This window comes from Paramisgurnus dabryanus, chromosome 14 (genome assembly GCF_030506205.2).
Source record: "Paramisgurnus dabryanus chromosome 14, PD_genome_1.1, whole genome shotgun sequence".
Classification (NCBI taxonomy): domain Eukaryota; kingdom Metazoa; phylum Chordata; class Actinopteri; order Cypriniformes; family Cobitidae; genus Paramisgurnus; species Paramisgurnus dabryanus.
In genome coordinates, this window is record NC_133350.1 from 12,055,280 (window position 1) to 12,075,912 (window position 20,633).

The 20,633-nt window shown below is 38.8% G+C and overlaps 1 protein-coding gene across 6 annotated transcripts in view; it reads right to left on the minus strand.

Moving 5' to 3' along the window:
• kcnab2a (potassium voltage-gated channel subfamily A regulatory beta subunit 2a) overlaps nt 1-20,633 on the minus strand; it is a 96,540-nt gene that overhangs the window by 63,653 nt on the left and 12,254 nt on the right. For 4 of the 6 annotated variants that reach the window (XM_065240784.2, XM_065240778.2, XM_065240779.2 and 1 more), the window contains exon 2: nt 1,444-1,614. In XM_065240784.2, coding sequence (XP_065096856.1) covers nt 1,444-1,520 — 77 coding nt within the window. In that variant the 5' untranslated portion in view covers nt 1,521-1,614. The remainder of the gene's footprint in view (nt 1-1,443; nt 1,615-20,633) is intronic. The other 2 variants (XM_065240781.2, XM_065240780.2) reach the window with 1 other exon arrangement.

Here is a 20,633-nt window from a genome sequence, read left to right on the forward strand (position 1 = left end):
TGTGAGCCCAGAGATATAGATCTGACAATGATGAAGAAGACAGAAATAAAAGAAAGATTTTATGAAGGAAAGCAAATGAAGGCAAATTATAGAAACCGCTGTAAAAACTGGTAAACAAAATAATGAACTTGTCAAGTAAACGCCACAGCATAAAAACACAATGCCATTTTTAAAAATCCATTTTGAAAGCTTAATATTTAGGACAAGGCAATAAACCCAACAGTTTAAACATTTTTATTTTCAGCACAATTACAGCAGAGATCTCTGTCTTACATTAAAACACTACGGCTCATAAGATCAATTAATGTCCTTTAACTGGGAAAAGATCATCATCGCCATCTGCTGTTCAAAACAGGAAAATAATATCTCTAATATGACAAAACTAAACTTAGGAATACTCAGATTAACTCAGCTGGACATAAACTAAATAGTCTTTGATAGAAATATTACAACAACTATTTTCTAGTGAAAGTCCAACTTTTGCTTTGAACCTTTAAAGGGGACATATCATGAAAATCTGACTTTTTCATGTTTAAGTGCTATAATTGCGTCCACAGTACCTCTATCAACCTAGTAAATAAGATCAACCCAGTAACTTAGTTTTGGTAAACCATTCTCAGCAAGCATGTTAGAAAATAGGTTATTGAAATTTGGCTCCCCTTGTGATGTCAGAAGGGGATAGTACCGCCCCTAATCTGCACTATCCAACCACAGCACTGCCATTTATTGCAGAGATCAGCTCATTTGCATTATAAAGGACACACTCAAAAATTTAAAATTTTTGCTCACACCTACAAAGTGGCAATTTTAACATGTTATAATAAATTATCTATATGGTATTTTGAGCTAAAATTTCACATACGTACTCATCTTAAAAAAGTCTTGTGACATGTTCGCTTTAAATAACAACCAAACTGTAAGCAATAGCAGCTTTCTTTCTGTTCCTTAGCTGGTGCTTTCTGAATCTGTAAGTCAGAATACATGCCCAGTATGTGTGTAAATGTGGACCAACAAAAAGCGTGCGTGAGCGATGCTTGGGCCAATTGACCGAACTGTCACTGGCCCGATCAGGCCACTGAGGCACCATCAGGAAAATGTATCATTTGCATGTGCTTTAAAGCCTTGCCAATTTAAATATTCAATTAAAGAATAAACAGATGTCAATGCGCTGCTCACATGCTGTTTGAGAAGATTCGTGTGTGTGTGTAAATTCGAAGCACATGTATACGTGCAAATGGTTCAGACAGCGGGCAAATACGGAGTTCATGTTTTCTTTGAAATTATAATCTCTTATAAAGTGCTGCGATTATCCTTGTAAACATAGTTATTAGCCTTAATGTTGACAGTTCAGAAATAAAACATGTGTAACAATATATTGGACCCACGTGCATTAGGTGTTAAAGAGACGGCACCCCAAAAAAACTTGCATTGGCACAGACTGACCTGTAGACCATGCCTGGAGAGCCCGTCTGTCTGAGAGAGAGACGGGCAGGCGAGTCTGTCGTCGATTCTGGATACATGGGGAATGGGAGATTGGGGGGTGTGGCCAGGCTGCCAAAAGGGTCTCTCTCTCTCCTGTCCACTGACGTGTCTGTCTCTCACCTTACAGGACTGCTGAAACACAAAGAGTTAAAGGTTTGAGCGATCATTTAAATACTATGGGCCATAAATATACAAAAACATCAAAGCAGCACAGCAGTGCTTCAAACAAGCTGTATGAAGGCATTCAGAACACTAGAGGGCGCCTCTTCACAATGGTACAAGGTGACCACATACAGAAAAGAGAGCAATGCCAATTTACATTTGCAGCTGGTACATGATATAAGGATAAAATGATCCACACAGTGCTGTGCCAAGGTGTTCCCTGCAAAACTACTATGACCTCGGAGTCTAATGCCATGGCAAACAAGTAAACAAACTGCTGCCATCACCTTTAAATAACAGATTCACAATGGATCCGTTTGGAAATGAACACATCCTGCAGCTGCTAAGGGTATGGTTCATGGATTTTAAGTTGAGTTTGAATAGATGCCCCCTTATCAAGTTATGTAAGCATGGCCCGGTTAACGTTCACACACTTTATGCCAATTTCACAACAAGAAATACATGCAAGAGGTTTTATGCTTGTGGTCAAGTAAATGACTTTAAATCATATGTCAATCATGAACCTATGGACCTCATATTGATGCCTATGCAGTTACTCTCCATTGCTAGGGTACAAAATAATTGTACGAGAGAATGCACCCATAATGCAGTGCAGAAAGATAGCAGCAATGGCCAAAAGAGACCAAAAGGAAGCTAATGGTTATAAGGCAGAGACAGAAAGTGAACGAGGGATGTGCATAAGTTCAGAAGAGAAAGGAATCTTTCTAGTATAGAAAAAGATGAAGAGATGGATCAAGGTCAGAGAAGTAGGGTGGCAATTTAAACATTAGACATTTTTTCATGCCATTTCATATTTCCCCCATTTGTAATGTTGGTCTTCTCTTTTTGCACCCAAAGTCACAACTTTTATGTCTATTGCTCACTGTTAAAATTAAACAAGCTGAATTACTGCACTTTTAAGTACGACTTCTGTTAGGATTGGATAACTACCAGTGTAATCTCACTACAAATCACATTCATTAAACAATCATAGATTGGACTGAAATCCACATCCATTTCCACGCTTGAGTGTGGGCCTGTGCTGTAAGTAGGGATGTGCATGTTTGTAATTTCGATTAATCCATAGGTCTGAAAAACAAGTACTCGATTAATTCGGGGTGTGGCAATCAAAGGGGTGGGGCGTATGCATCATGGTGAAAATGAAAATATTTTTATTAACTTAATTTTGAAGAAACTATGACAGAATAATTAAGGCATACTAGATTATTAATTAAATAAATGTTTTTAACAGAAACCTTTAACAGGAATAGCTGCATAATGAAGTGAAACTAAAGGGTTAATAATAAACACAAACGGAAAAGATTTCTATATGACACCATCTAAATGATATTAAGCCTTGATACAACAACATAAATGTATTATATAACGTGATTCTATCTGCACAAAATGACATAAGTGATGCACCGATGTATCGGCCGCCGATATTTATCGGCCGATTTTTGATGAATTTGAAACCATCGGCATATCGGCAATAGCACGAGAAAGGCCGATATCGATTGTTTATTAATTAACTGCATAAAGAAATCCATTATATGTAAAAAAAAAAAAAAATGAGTTAATGTTGTTAATAAAATAAATGCTGAATAGCAAAAACCACCTTTTAAGGTTGTCATGCTGTCTTATTATATTTGTTTTAGCTTAATTTGTGCCTCTCTTATTATGTTGGTCAGTTGAATGTTAATTAGATCCAATCCATGTTCAGTAAGAATAATTTGATGCAGAAATAAACTAGCTAATAGACCAGCTTTATAGTATTGTATACAAGTGTTTAATATCGGTTTTGGCATCGGACAGAAGTTGTCTGTTTTAATCGGTATCGGCCCCAAAAAATCCTATCGGTGCATCCCTAACATAAACTAAGTTATGTACTAGGGATGCTAAACAATTAATTGTGATTAATCGTTAGCAGAATACAAGTTTTTGTTTACATATGTGTGTAAACTGTGTATAATAAATATGTATATATATATAAATATGAACACATTCATGTACAATTTTAAGAAAAAACAAATGTATATATTAAGTATTTATATATAATATAAATTATACATAAATATACAAATGTATATACACATGTAAACATTTATAAAACATATACATGCATGTGTGTACATTTATTTATACAAAGTTATTATTACACAGTTCACACACATATATGATGTAAACAAAAACTTTTATTCTGCTAACGATTAATCGCGATTAATCGTTAAGCATCCCTATTATGTACTGGTCAAAAAGTTAACTCCCATTGTGGATGTGCACCTTAACTATAACACATGACACTATATGAACAAGCTTCATGACATTAAGTCTTTTGCTATCATTTTAGCAATTAACTGTGCGTGTTGTCCTTTTACCTGTTGTCAGTCAGGATGTTATCTCTTAAAAATATGATGTTTAAATATGAAATGGTAACCCATTGTACGCGTGACAGCGCTGCACATTTTGTACCTGACTGACTGTATTTTCGTCTTATCAAAGTAAATCCAATAATAACTGCATCCTTTTTAAACCATAGTGCCTCAGTGATGTGAGGTGTGTTCAGCTTCACAGCGTTGCATGGATCGGCTGGGTGGCCGCGGCGCAGGTGCGCTTTGGAAGCAGATCTGTTTGCTTTAAAAACATGCTTGGTAATTTGCTGAGGTCATACGCACCCAGTCTTTACTATGGACCACAGGTGCTTATAACGCTAACCAGACCTCCAAATGCCGACAGCCACAAAAAAACGAAATAAATAAAACCACACTATCATCATTTTCGATCACCAATGCCACGATCGAGTACTCGAGCACTCGTGCCCATCCCTAGCTAGGGTGGCCATTCGCGCCATTTTCGCCGGACGTGTCCTGGCAAGGATTTCGGGTACATCGTCCGGAAATAGCATTGGTTGACCGCATACGTCATCAAGGTTTAATATTTCAGGTTCTATTTCAAAAAAGCAACGTTACATTTCAAGGTAAGAATAAAACTATAATGATAGTATGTCTTAAGAGAAATAAATTCTAATTATATAATGTTTTTAACTGAAATGTGAGAACCACAATGACGTATGTGGTCGACCAATGCGACATTCGGAGGACGCACCCAAAATCCTGGCCAGGACGCGCCCAGCGAAATGTCACAAATGGTCACCCTATTCCTAGCTGTAAGCTTGCAACCAGTCACACCACTTTTAGACCAGTACAAATGTAATTTAAATATCGAAGTATCCTATTGTTTCCAACGGTTGTTGTCAACATAAAACCTCCTTAAATTATAGCCTACCTTATTTAAACACAAATGAATACTAAGTGTTGTTGTGTTTCATTACATTAAAACAAATGGTCAGTGGACGCCTGCAAGAAATACGGTGATGAAAAACAGCTTCCTCCGCACAGGGCCAGGCAGGTGGGAGGGTGAAATACAGAGAGTTTCTAAACTGGAGGAGTTTATTGGTCCCCATGAGGTCCTGAAAAACACCTTTGCACCAGCATTCTTCACAACCACCTCTCATTACTCTGAGGTGAGTGCTGAGAAAGGACACAGTAAAACACATTACCGTGTGTTCCTGTAAGTCATCATCAAGGTGACTTTACCACCCATCAATCTCTACATACCAGCAGTCTGACAGCAGGAATAAGGCCTTTCCATTTCCCAAAAACTCATTTTACGCCGTCTGCCCCCCTCTTTCCATCATGTTAAGCAGGACACAGGGGATGAATATCTCATTACATAGGAGAACTGTATGTAGTGTAGTGAAGAGGAGGTTAGGTCACACATCACTGGAATAACTGCAAGAAGGAATCATCAGAAGCACAAGGTGACCCTAAATGTTAGACATCATTAACCCAGGCTGCAAAAGTGCACAAGCTCCAAATAATGTGGCTAAATGCAATCGGTAGTATTTTTTGTTGCATTGAAAAGAAACCAACAGCACAGAGCTGGCTATACAAACTGCCAATAATCGCCATAATAAATGTGATGACACTATTATAAAGTATTGTTTTTGTTGTTCCATGAAAACAGAACTAACGCAGCACATAACTGCAAAAGTCAGCTAACTCAGCAGGCTGGAAAAACCCTGATGGCTGTTCTCCCTGTTGCGACACACAGGGTGTGCAGGACGAAAGGTCACGAACTAAACTCCTGCCTTCATAGAGAAGTGGTCCCGACTGTGTCGATGGCACAACCACCAAAGGGACTTGTTCCGTATTCACAGGAATGGGAATTTTAGGAAACATCAAAACAGTGTGCCGGTTGTCACCACACAGGCAGCAAACAAACAGCTTACTGGAGTCATCTACATGACATGTCCTCTGCAGGGGTTTGGGAAACATCCAACAATGTAATGCTGCTGCAGGTATAAAAAGAGACAGCAGCAGTGAAATGAATAGCTTAATCCCAGTTTCAATAAGAATGCAGAATCTAGGTCATTCAAGTTTTTAGAAATAAAGCGATTTATCAGCCAAACTGACTAGTCATTTATCAGTGAGTGGGTTACGCATAGCCAAACTATATTGGGTGTAAAGTTGGTTTCAAAGGCAACAACATAAACAAATGGCTTTTGTGGCCCAAACTTAACTTCCGGTAGACTTCAGTTCCTCTAGAGAAGATTATTTCCTATAACAAGCAAAATAAAGAGCCTGTCCACACGGAGATGGTTTTATCTGTATACGTTCTAATTTGATATCGAATTGGCATTTTATCCAGACTGATCCGGCATTTTGGAAGCCTGAATCCTCTATTTTTTAAATCCGGGTCCCAGAGTGGATAAATCTGAAACCGATACCCTTGTGTAGGGTGACCATATGTGCCATTCTTCCCGGACGTGTCCTGTCCAGGATTTCGGTGCATCTTCCAGAAGTCGTATTTGTTGACCGTATACGCCATTCAGTTAAAAACATAAGACATACAATCGTGGTTTCATGCTTACCTTAAAATGTAATGGTTGTTTTTATGTAATAATAATAATAATAATCCTCAATGACGTATGTCAGGGGTGTCCAAAGTCGGTCCTGGAGGGCCTGTGTCCTGCAGAGTTTAGCTAAAACTTCCCTCAAAACACCTGCCTCAAAGTATCTAGTCTGCCTAGTAAGACCTTGATTAGCTGGATCAGGTGTGTTTGATTAGGGTTGGAATAAAACTCTGCAGAGACACCGGCCCTCCAGGAGCAGGAGTGGACACCCCTGACGTATGTGATCGACAAATACGACTTCCGGCAGACGCACCCGAAATCCTGGACAGGATCCGTCCGGGAAGAATGGGAAGTATGGTCACCCTTGACATTTTTATTTTCGACAAGGTATATATTCCATAGGTCAGTTTAGCCACTAGCCAGACGGATAGACAAACACAGACCGGAAGTTAACTTCGGGCAGGCACGTAACCATGGCAACAGCTATTGCTAGCTGGAAAGTTGAACTACAGGAAAGCTGTAAGGGCAAGTTGCAATCACCAGAAAACAAATACCCGAAATTCGGTACAATGCTCATAAGATGCACTGCCTGCAAAAGACGACCAAAGTCACTTCAACCATTTTTATTAAGCTTATATTCTCCCACACACACACCAAATAAAAAAGAAACAAGATAATAAAGTCAAGCGATTTCGTCTGAAAATGATATCCACTTTACTGAAACACAGGAGCCATAGCACAGGTCAGCACTGCAGTACAGACTAGAGGTCTACACGGAAGACCCGGGACCCGTACGGGTTCGGGTCTATATTTTAAATGATCAGCCGGGTCCGGGTCTTGTCTCAATCTATTACTTCGGGTCCCGGGTCTGTTTAACATTGTGGGTAATACCCGAGGTCAATCGGACTCAGAGAACACACACTCACATTTAAATAAAATATTTCAAAATCAGCAACAAAAACTTAGATGAACTGTCGCATAAATTTTTTCTATGACGCTAAAATTGCGTTAAAAAGTTTATATTTGGTTGCTCCAACCAGGCAGCTAACGCGCATGTGCTCTTTTAATGTGTCTCTGGCTACCAGTCAGGAGCTTCTGCAGTGAGACGCAATGACTTTACCTTTGACAATTGGCTCTTTTATTTAGAAGGCGGGACTTTTCCGCCATACCGCGCATTTTGCACTGACTTCTCTTATTTTTATAATAATATTATAAATTGACCGTCTTGCTGTTATATCTAAAGTTTTCGCGACTCAAAGAGCACAGAGATGATAGCAAACAAGCAACGAAAGCAAGTTGACCCGATGTAAAACTGCGTTATTAATCACCATGACTGTAAAGTGGACTTTAAAAGCTGTAATAACCATTAAACATTTCAATCGTCAAGAGAGGAATAACATGGATGGAATAAGGATTGTGCATCACTCAGACAGGTACAAGGAGGGAGAAGACTTCTATGGGTACTTCTATGGGTAAGACAAAAAGTTTAATTTTCGCTACTTGTTTATTGACTTATTAATAACATTTAGCTAAGAATATTTGCCGGTCGGGTCTGTGTCTTCCCGGACGAGTTCGGGTCCAGATTTTAAATAATAGACGGGTCTTCGTCGGATCCGGGTCCAGCTTTTAAATAATAGACGGGTCCGGGTCGGGTCCGGGTCCAGCTTTCAAAACAACAGACGGGTCCGGGTCGGTTCAGTGTAGCACATTTGCCGGTCTGATCGGGTTCGGGTAGGAATTTTTGGACCCGTGTAGACCTCTAGTACAGACAACTACTTGGAAAGGACAACGCTCAAAAAGATTTATGCAGGCATTTTAATGGAACCTTAGGACTCTTATATTTGAGAGAATTTAAACAATAAAAAAACAGGCAGAATCTGGCCCCCAAATTCAGACTCAAGAGTTCTGCGTGTTTCTCCATGTCTCGTACTACTTTGTTCTGGAGCAGGCGGGGTGTGGACGTGCAGAGCGCGTGTTTGCGTGCGTGCATGTTGCATCAAACCATATCGATATAAACAACATTGGCTAATTCCGCATCGAATTGGGAAACCATAACGTTATATCCCCAAACCCAATATACTCCCAAGCCCTAGCTTTATGCACAGTTTGGTTTGAAAAGTCCTGCCCAACAGACTTATCATTCAAAATCATCAAAATCATTTACTGTGGTAAAGCTACAGAGGCAGTCTATAGTGCCTAGCACATATTGATCCCACAACATTATTTAAATAATACTAACATGGACTGTTACATCCATAAACAAGAACTAATGCTAATACCATCTAATCTCATGTCCAATAGTGCCATGTAATTGCTTGAAAAAAAGGCCTGTGTGACACTGACATTTAATCTATGCTGATTCCTCCTTCAAGCAGACACGGTGACGGCTGGCCTCCAAACAGATGTCCAGATACTGGTCCCTAAAGGCAATGCCATATAAAGCTCTCCTAATCCATAAATAGCCCCTTACTCTATCTAATCTGACTACACTGGAGACAGAGGTGACCTCACATCTAGAGACTGATCCAAGCAAGTTAACATTTTTGTGGGGCAAGTCAACCAATGAGTCGCTGAGTGAATAGGTATAATGTTGAACTGTTTTTATACAATTATACCTGACAACCACAGATTGATCCTTAACCACAAATTGCACTAAAAATGTTCCCAGATTGCTCCAGCTACTGCACATGCACACCTATAGGTGTAAGTACGAGTACCTTACATCCCCCAGTACTTAGCCCCTCCCACTATTACCATAGTAATATGTACTGATATTTCCCTAAATATGCATTATTTCATTCAGTCCTTCTACATAACTGCAGCAGTGAGGTTGGGGAAGCCCTCTCTCTCGCTCTCATTTTCATCTCACCAAAAACACAAGCTCTCACTGTGCCAGCTTCACTCCCCTGCATTTGGCACAGGTGTCCACAGAGCTGCGGTGAACCCGTTGGCCTTGCAGAAAGCTAGGTTGCTGATAAGCTAAATCCAGACCACACCGTGTCACAAAGTTGAAGGCCTTCTTTTGTTGGTCATCTCAGAGAAGGTTGAATCAGCTCGCATGATGTATCGTGTTAGGCTGATTGTCCACTCGAGCATTCAGCGTGCTAAAAGGTCACCGATCTTCAGTGTGCTTTGAAGGGTGAATAGAGATGCAGATATGCAGAGATCACTTCCACAAAGGGAAGGCGGGGATTAGATTCCACATAGGTGTGCATCGGAAGGGGGTAGATTAAAAATAACTCTGTACACTGTGGTTCACTGTGAGTTGTAAAGAATAGCCGAGAGATCAATATCTCTCTGTCTGGAGAGGACAGGGGCATGAGTAGGACAGAAAGTGCAGCAGCAGTAGGACATGATGACACAGCTATTGGCTTGTTTTAAAGCACAACCTTTGCCTGGAATTTTACAATATTGAGCTTTTATAATGAAATTAAGCACATTGTGGAGCAATGTAATTCCAAATTGGATAGAAAAAAGTCACCAAGGGGAAAGACAGTTTGTCAGTATGAATGTGTATGTAAGAGAGAACCCAGTCCTTTTCCATTGCATAATACACCACGGTTTGGGTCGGGTGAGCTTACTTTTGGGGGACTTTCCACTGGGTGCAGTACGTAGTACCCAATACATTTTTAGTACCACCTCAGTTGGGGTTTCAAGCGTCCCGGGCTGATACCAAAACATGACACGAAAACATTGTAGATCAATGATTAGTCTGAGAGAATCGTCACTACCAGCGTCATCGCTATAATGTAAAAGATTAGCTTTACCTTCGTGCTAGGTTGCGCTGTTTCGAGTAAACCTCTTGTCATCTGTGCTTTGCTGTAAGTTCTCAAACTCCCTTTTAGCAATAAAAAACGTCCACAAGTTGAAAATCAGGAACACAATACCATTTTTTTCCAGACTTGCATTTTGTGGCAGCACATTCGCGACGCACACATCCGCATATATGCTTATATGCAACTCAGCGGAGCGGAGTGTGACTGACACCACAGAAACTGTCATGTGAGACAGAGGTAATGATAAACGCGATGTGCAAACATATATTTTGTGGTGGTCAATTTTAATTTTGTGGCGGACTGAGAAATATGGGGATGTATAGCATTTCAACAACGCTCTCACTTGTATGATGTCACAGCAGAAGGCAGCGTAAATATAACGACACTCCTATAATCCCTCCCACTTTGAAGTGTTACTAAACTCGATGGAAAAGCGAACCAAGCCAAAGTGAGGTAAGATGACCCAACATAAACCGTGGGGTACTATGCAATGGAAAAGCGCCATTAATGTTCATGTGTGCATCACACACCTAAACACACCTCCAGCTATTTCAAAACAACACTGGCCATCCAAACATTGAGATCAGCAAACCACTAGCAGGATTTAAACCTCTTCTTGTTTATTCCCTGAGAAATCTGCAAGCTTTTGTACATCTATTGACTAGACATTAATACACTTAAAAAGACAAACACCTTCATGGAGTGAAGCCAGATCAGAACAGTTATGTTAAGTAACCTTCTGGTTTTGCAGTCACTGCAACTCAAGAGATGGGTGGCGGAGAAATACACCATGTCAGGGACGTTCGGTATAAAAGCCTATTCGTACAATTATACGTCAGTATATCTCAAAGGCAATGTAGCTAAAAAAATAATTCGGGAATTGTCCTGTCTCCTTTTGTTTCTATGTTCAATGTTGATATTGGTTGTGTGAGCAGCATCCGACTGAATCTTCCCCCAAGGATGCTGAAATACCATTCCAATGAATGCTGCTGCTAACTGAGGGGGAAAATGCTGGAAGAATGGTCCAGAATTACTAATGAAACATGTGCAAATGCAGCGAGCCACGAGGAGTGCTGTAAGCAGACTGTAAAACCCGCCCCCCAAAAAGCCTGCCTGCAGCAGCTGCCCTGCAATGACACAGAGGAAGAGGAGGGAGAACAGAAAAACTGCATTTGAAGAGACATTAGGAGAAAGAGCTGAGTAGGCACAGCCATTTAAACAGCGATAAGGAGGCAGCTTCAGCCCCAGCTGGATTGCAATAAACATACGCATGGACGACACCCACAGTCACAACAAATTTGTGATTTGTTTTTTACTGCAATAGGTTTAGACTACTGTAGTGATATACTGAATGGGCTCAACAGTAAGGATGGTCTCATGGCCTGGGACTAGTATGAAAGAGGATTTCTGGCCAGGTGGAAGAACTGACACCCTGTTAAAGCAGTGCTTTTGTTCTGCCATTAGTCTTTTGTTGATCATTAAATGATGCTAATGTAAATGTCATTATGGCAAAGTTATCTAAACAAAGGTGACGTTTTGCTGACTTACAGAATAGGATGAGTTACAGATCAGAGTGAAAATAAACTTAACATGGCATTTGACAAGGCTTTTAAATAGCTTGTACCATGGAAGTCCTTAGGCTATATGTAAAAAATTTAAAACAGCATTTAGTAGTATAATATTTACTGATCGATATAAATAACCCTTTACGAACATTAACCATGTTTTTATTGTGGTAAAAGTGTAGTAACCAAGTTTTTTGGTGTATTAATTACTATCAGCAAAACCATGGTTTATCTACACTAACCATGGTTAAACATGGTTTTCAAAATGTCAAAACCATGGTTTTACTACAGTAACCATGTTTTTTTTCGTGGTTAATTTTCGTCAGGGAAAGCATGACAGATTTATATTTATTTTATATACGGAATGAAAACATATTAGCAATCAAGTTAGCAATATGTTAAGTTATGTTGCGTGACCTTATCGATCTATATAGAAAGGAGATCTTGGAGGTGATTTATGACAAAAACTCTCCAGGTGCTGCTTTTGATTTTAGGGTCCATTCAACGCTATATCATGGCAATGCGTACGTATTTTACAAGGTGGGTATGAATAACATAATTAGTATGAATAATTCGTATGAATTCATATGATCACATTCATATATTAAACACACCGCTATGTTAGCAGGTGCACGTTAGCTTAGCACACCATCAAAAGATGACAAATAGTGGAATTAAAACTTTGCTCCAAACTCACTTCTTTTCTCTTCAAATCTAAGAGAAAGCTAAATATTTTTTCCTCCCTAATATAGCCCGACAGGCAGGGCAAGATACATTTTGGTAACCCGACAGGAATTCACAATAGCCCTGGGACATCGGGCTAGCGATTTTGCAAGCCCTGGAAAAGGTATTCTGCAAAGTGCTAAAGGCTACATTGATAAGCATTGCATTATAATAAATATACTGTACTGGTTATTAACATCCAAAATGTAAGTTGGACCCTAGGTAAGTTGGAGTGTTCACAAACTGATCATTCTACCAACAACTTTTTTTAACCCCCCAAACAATAAATGATAAATGTACTGCATTTATATAGCGCTTTCAACATACCTATGGCCATCCAAAGCGCTTTACAATTTGCCTCACATTCACCCATCACTCCCACATTCATACACCGACGGCGGTGTCAGCCATGCAAGGCGCCAGCCAGCTCGTCGGGAGCAGCTGGGGTTAGGTGTCTTGCTCAAGGACACCTCGACACTTGGTCCAGTGGAGCCGGGGATTGAACCACCAACCTTCCGGTTTGTAGACAACCTACATGAACCACTGCCGCCCAATAAAAAAATTATCCAACAAACAGATATGGCAATGTTAAATACTTTACACCCCTCCCCAACCTAAGTGACGCACTCTGTTGGTCTTTTCGCCTGAAGGACCAAACTAATATCTATAAATAACATCCATAAGCACGTGAACAAAAACACATGGGCCATCTGTCTATTTACATACATGTCCACACATGTGACTCACAAGACGACAAATCTATGATGCTCTCAATGCATTTGCCCTTGGGACGATCTCCTGTCCTGACAGCGCTTTAAAAAAACATTCAATCTTCACACTTAAACAACATCCTGTAATACACTAAAGAAAAAAAGCATTTTGGGGTGAGCGGGGCACAAACTAACACACGGTTAATTGTAACACAGCTACTTTAGATATTTATACAGGGCCGAGCAATCTGTGCTTTTGGTCTTTTTCTCTTACTGTCAGATGATCACCTGTGAATTTGTGAAAAGTTTTGATGTTTTGGTTAAGATATTGAACAAAAAGCGTTTTGGAGGCATAAAAGTAAAAAAAAATTCATCTTATGTTTTTTCGATTTCTGAGTTGGGTGTGTAAGTCACCAAATCCAACCTTATATTATTTTAATCACTGTCGTGTTACCTAAAACATAGCACCATTTTGAAACATGTCAGCAACTCCTATTAACTGATAGCTGGGATTGAAAACATTTTTACACAGGGGAGTTAGTTGTAACACAGTGTTACAATTAAGCCTCAGGTATACAGTGATAATGAAAACAATTTAAATATTAATCAAAATGATAACTGTTCATACAATATCAGGGGAAATAATTCACAATTATGATTTTTTTTGTCTTAATTGTGAAGCCCTTTAAAAAAAATTGATCTATAGACGGTTTCAGCAGTAACAACATAAACAAGCGGCTTTTGTGGTCATCACGTAACTTCCGTAAACTCTGCGAAGAATAAATAACAACAAAGTCGTTTTACAGTAGTTTATTTATATAACAAGCAAAATAAACAACACATAGATTATATAGGAACGCAAAACATGTGTTATGTCGATGAGGTATTTGTTTAAGAGTTCAGTTTTAGCAACTAGTCCGACCATTAAACAAACAGAAACCGGAAGTAAAGTTTGAACCAGACGCTTATCGCGTCACCGCACGTGCGCCCGATGAAACGGTCTATATGCATTGATGCATAATACAAGGATGGTTAGATGAAGGATCATGGATGGATGAATGTGTGGATATCTGTCTATTATAGGCAGATGTATAAACAATATCCGCCTTTAGTATATAGACAGAATTTTATTGAATTATTTGTGTTTAAACTAAATTTTCTAGCAGGTGTTACAACAAACCCTCTGTTTGTTACAATGAACCCCACCTATGGGGTAAGTTGTAACGTTTGCATTCCTATCACTTTCGGTGTAATTGTACGATAACGGTAGGTGCCACAAACAAACGTTAAGTGTTCATTTGTAGCAAAGATGTGTGTTTTGATTGTGTAAAAAAGATTAATCTTAATTGTTTTAAAATGTTTTTTGAATGATAGAGCCAAAGCCAAAAAGCGTTAGGTTGTGCCCCGCTCTCCACTATATACAAAAACAGGACAGAACAGGAGCTTTGGTGGGCAACAACCAACCACCATATAGTAAAAACTGGAATATAATGTAAGTGGCACATGTTTGCCATGTCTACAAGGGCTTTGTACAGATCTGTATTTAAATAATTCTGCAAACAGATGTACGACATAAGTGCAGATTGTGTGGGCTGAGGTGAACTAATGTAATGCTGTGCGTGGTATGTGTGAGTGCATACTAACATCCAAGCAAAGTACTATGCTGAAATGTGTCCAGGGGTTAAAAAAAATGTGTGCACCCCCATTAAAACATCTGAAAGAATTGTACTATTTCACACAGTGTCTAGTGTGAATCAACAATAGTGAACTGAACCCAGTATGATGGTTCTGTGACTGCAGAGTTTCTGTGTAGATTGAAGTGAATCATCATTTCTTATTGCAGAGCTATCAGCAACACTGACACCAAAAAGATCGGCACTTACATTGAAAATGGGGCCTGCACACCTCACGCACACACATACACACACAAGAACACAAACAGAGGTTGATGCAATTGGTGAGTTCAGTCACGTAACAAGGCTGCTATTGGTTAGAGACCAACTGCATAGCAGAGAGGCAGCTTTACTCAGCAATAGTCATCTCTGCCTTGTGTCTCCCCTTCTTGTTCACAGTCTTTTTGGGTGTATGTGTCTCATTCTTTTCTTTTTCTTTGCATTCTTACTTTCTCTCCATCTCGCCTCAGGCTCAGCCTCCAGCGACTGTGCATGTTATTGTCCAATAAGGGCCCTAAATTATGTAATGTGACTTCTTCCTTCTTGAACTATTCTGATACAGAATAACTTTTAGTCAACATTAGACAGCTAGTGATTCAATGAAAATGACAAATGACACATATGACAAAAAAAGGCATTTAGCATGACAAAAATTATACCAACTGCATGCTACACAACATAAAGAGATATCAAACAACAAATCTAGCAGATCGTCAATGTTAAACTTCAGTGAACATAGCAGGCAATAAACCTTAACCCTAAAACTCATATGTATTACAACATATACCCTTCATAAGCTTTCAAAAAGGACATCAACAATGTAAAATGTGCATATAGTGACTACAAGGTGGTATTCACTTGAATGTTTTCTAGCTTGTTATAAAGTAAGGATGATAAACAAGAAGTGAGAGGGTGATTATAACAACTTTTTATCCTCTTCTGAGAAAGACAAAGCTTATCTGCCAAGATCTTAGTACTGAGAAACCGCTCACCTTTGCACTTCGGACTGATAAAAAAATCCTTAAATAACTCTGTCTTTTCCTCGTGACCTAAATTATTTCATATTATATAAGAATTGCTTTGTATTAGAGATGCACCGTTAAATTTCTATTTACGCATTTGGCAGATTTATCCAAAGCAACTACAGTGCATTACAATGTATTTAAATTTTAATCAGCATGTATGTTCCCAGGGGTTTAAATCCATTTTAGCAAATACATTTTCACAACTTATGCGATATCTGTCGATACCAATAGGTTTCTTTACATTTTCTATACACAGTGTTTTTTTGATTGAGAGTATATATCGGCTGTTTTAAACTATCGGCGAGAAAAACTCTCGCTATCGGTAGCAAGACAAATAGCTTTTATCAACTTTTACATCTCCACTTTGTATCGAATTATTAGGAAAGCAAAATTAGTAAGGCTTTCACAAAATCCATTTTAATGTGTGAAACATTCTAATACATTTCGGGAAAGTTTCATTAAAACAGGCTTTATTGCAGGCCAGCAGGAAAAATTCTTTAAACATGTCTGAAAATCTGTTCACAATATGAAATTAATTTAGTGCTTCATCAAAACCAGAGCTTCTATTACTGAAAGGTCACTCGAAGAGAGCCACAAATGCTGTGCTGGTTAGTAAAAATAAAGCAATGCAACATAATCAGGATGGTCAAGATGCTCATATCTACAGATAAAATAGTAAAACTGGTGTGCTCTTAACATTGATAAGAACAGAAAGGGGTCATGACTAATTATAACATTCAGCTTCTTTGCATTATGTTTTTGGCAACCTAGCAGCCTAATAGCAATATCATGTTAACCAAGGTTTAGTTAGTACAAGGAAACATGTGCCATTTCTGTTTTTGGTAACACTTTACAATAAGGTTCATTAGTTAACTACATTAGTTAACATGAACTAATAATGAACTGCACTTATACAGCATTTATTAATATTTTTAATGTTAATTTCAGCCATTACCAATACTTTATTAAAATCTTGTTAACATTAATTAATGCACTGTGAACTAACATGAACAAACAATGAACAGTTTTATTTTTATTAACTAACATTAACAAAGATTAATAAATACTGTAACAAATGTATTGCTCATGGTTTGTTAATGTTAGTTAATACATTAACAAATGTTAACTAATGAACCTTATTGTAAAGTGTTACCCTGTTTTTTTATTGTTTAGGATGAAAGTGGCATGGGGCAAATTAGGCTGGGCATAATTAACATGCTACTTAAAAAAGAAATTCATTTGTAGGTCAGTGAAAAATTTACAAAACATTAAACACTTATCCAACTCAGCCATTTGCCGTTTATTAAAGCAAGTCCACCCTGCTTATCAACCCATCCCTTTACGGTCTTGTTTTTAATACAGCCAGTTAGCAGGTGGAGGAAAGATCTGTATGTTGAACCCCTAGAGAGGAAGGTCTGTCTCACACTTATTCTCTCACGTAGGCCTGTTACTGTAACTCTGTCCTGAATACATCAGTCTAAGTTTTACCACACCTGTCAATGATGGATTTACTAAAAACAATTGCTAACTAATTTAGTTTATAGATAGAATGTCCTTAAAAATATATTTAACTGTACAGATATCTACATATATTTTGACAAATATATGACAAAAATTAAAAACTTAATTGCTCTGTTGGCATTGTGTTCACGTGCCATACGTGCGTGCGTCTACTCGTTGTTTGAGAGAGAGAGAGAGAGAGAGAGAGAGAGAGAGAGAGAGAGAGAGAGAGAGAGAGAGAGAGAGAGAGAGAGAGAGAGAGAGAGAGAGAGAGAGAGAGAGAGAGAGAGAAAATTATGAGCAAATTTGTTTTTATGCATGCTTAGAGAATGAAACCTGAAGTTTCTACTTTGCAACTTAAATGCATTCACCAGCATTTGCTAAAATTGCTACTGACCAAGTAACCAATATTTAATTGCATTTGGTGCATGGTATTAAAGGGATAGTTCACTGAAAAATGAATATTGTTCTGAAGCCTGGTTAAAACCAGACCATTCTCAGTAGTAACTAAGTTATGGTCTGGCAAAGCTTCATAGACAAATAATTTCCAAAGGGGCGTCACCAACAGACGTCGCTCAAATGCCTCTGGGTGCAATTGGATAGACCTAAAACCATTCAGAGCGATAAAGGAGATGACGTATTAGATATGAAGGCTTCGAGTGTTGTTCTTTGATCGGGTTTTAACGAAAAGGAAAAAGTTTAAAGGAACAGCATGTAGGATTGTGGTCAAAACTGGTACTGCAATCACAAAACTTGTCAGGGCTCAACATAAAGGACTGCCCGCCCGGTGGCCCGGGGCAAGCTTGAGAGACGTTGGGGCCAGTAAAAAGTATTATCACTTGCCCTATCGGGCCAGTGCTTCACCCTCAGTCACTAAGATATATTTTCATCAATGTATATTATTTAACATCTTGGAAGCAGACATTTATTGGGTAAAACACGACGAAAGAAACGATGCAATATTTTGCAGAGTTTGCTGTCAGTTTACAGGTAAAGCAGAAAAGTCGGGAGCCTTTTTTTGTTGTAACATGTCTGTTATATATACAATTATATTTGACTTTTGACATTTTATTATCGGGGCAAAAGAAAACCTGAACCACTGGCCCGACTTTTTTTTGCGTTGAGCCCTGCTTGTGGCTAAAACTGGTGCTGCAATCTCACAACTGCTGGCCAATACACAACATTAGGCATGGGCCGATTACCGGCTTCAAGGTATACCGAGGTTTTAAACAGTCAAGGTTTCAAAACCACTGAAATATTCTGTGATACCGTCTCCAAGGTATGAGCTGTGTTTATACAAAATTCATTAAATCATTAAGTCATGTGATTGATTTGATGTTTACATTTAATATACATTACAAAAATATTATATATTTTTTGAAAGCATATTATAATTTAAAGGCTTTATTTTTACCTGGCATTTAAAAAATAACAAATTTTTGTGTTGCAATGGCAAAACCGTAACACCGTGAAACCGTGGTATTTTTGCTAAAGGTTATCATACCGCCAGAATCTTATACCGGCCCATGCCTACACAACATGACAACATAAACATCAGTTGAGGGCTGCAACCCCACTTTTTAAATGACAATATCCTGGCGGGACCACTGTTGTCAGTAATATAAGTATTTAAAGGGGACATAGAATGATTGAACGGGGTATTTATCCTTGTTCTGTGATGTGACATGTAGACAAAAATGGTTTTGTTTGGGTCTGTAATGCCTTAGAAGCGTCCTAAAAACCTCTCTCAGATAGCTCTATTAGGGTGGGGGATTTTAAACAAGTGGTTTTCCACCTATTTGGCTCCCCCTACTGGCTTAACTTGCAATCTCATTACTGATTGGCTGACTTTGCTGCCACTCAAAACATGTAGCCAATTATTTTAAGTGGAGGGGCAGTGAGATGCCTGTGATGTCATAAGCATCAGTTTTTCAGATTGGGCCGTTTTCTGGCTGACATTTCTAAAAGAGGAATTTCTATGAGACTGAGATGTTTAGCATGTCTAGCACTTTTTGTATGTTCGTGAATGCGGGTAATCTAACATTATTCAAATGAAAATAATTTCTTAATATCTAGTGACATATCAGGGCCATTTTATGATTAATTGATATAAATTTCTTACAACTGTTCCTTTTAAGTGCTTAAAACAGACGTGATATAGCTGATTCGAAAAAGTGATGTTCACCGACGGCATCCATCTTTGTAATGTACAATTCTGCTTCACCGCCGATGCACTGTCGTCATCATGTAAAGCCCGCCCTACTGTTTCTGATTGGTGCTGTGATTTCGACAGATTAGAAATGGGCTCGAATGGGCTCTTTGCCAGACTTACTTGCAGAGCAAATCTAAATTTGCCGGAAGTTGTCTGGGTTTTCCCACGCTAAAAATTCTGTACTCAATGACAGAATTTTCATTTTTTGGTGAGCTATTCCTTTAATTTCTTAGACCCTACTGCTATACTTACAGGTCCTTTGGTATTGGTAACAGGAAAAAACACACCTAAACACAAACACACCTGTGATGCAGACAGGTGTGATAAATACTGCAGGTTACACAAACCTGCAAGGGCACACCTTCTCTCTAGTGGGAATCCCAAACGTGACTAATGCGCCAAGACAGCAGCCCTGCGCCTGCACCACAGGATGATTAGAGAGAACTGTTAAGAAGCTCTCTCTCTGAGGACAACCTTACATCTACACACAGACGTTTCTTCCTGTTGTCTAGAAAACCAGATCTGCTATGCATACCTTATGATATCTGCTGAATAATAAAAGTGTTAAAGTGGATTGTATTTAGTGATGGCTAACATCTCATTAATGGACCATGTACTTATGATCACATAACACACACATATAAAAAAATTCCATGCTTGTTTGTATCCAGACTTTTTTTCTATTATTTTCTATTATTCTATTATTTCTATTATTTTTTTTGCCACAGCACATACGAGGAGCAAAAGAAAGATACTGGATGGCACATGTTGTTTTAGCTAGGGCTGTGACGGTTAGGATATTTTCTCACCGCGGTGAAGCATAAAAAAAAATCATGCGGTTATGCGGTTAACCGCACAACAGTAACCCCCAAAGCCCAAGAGCACAACCC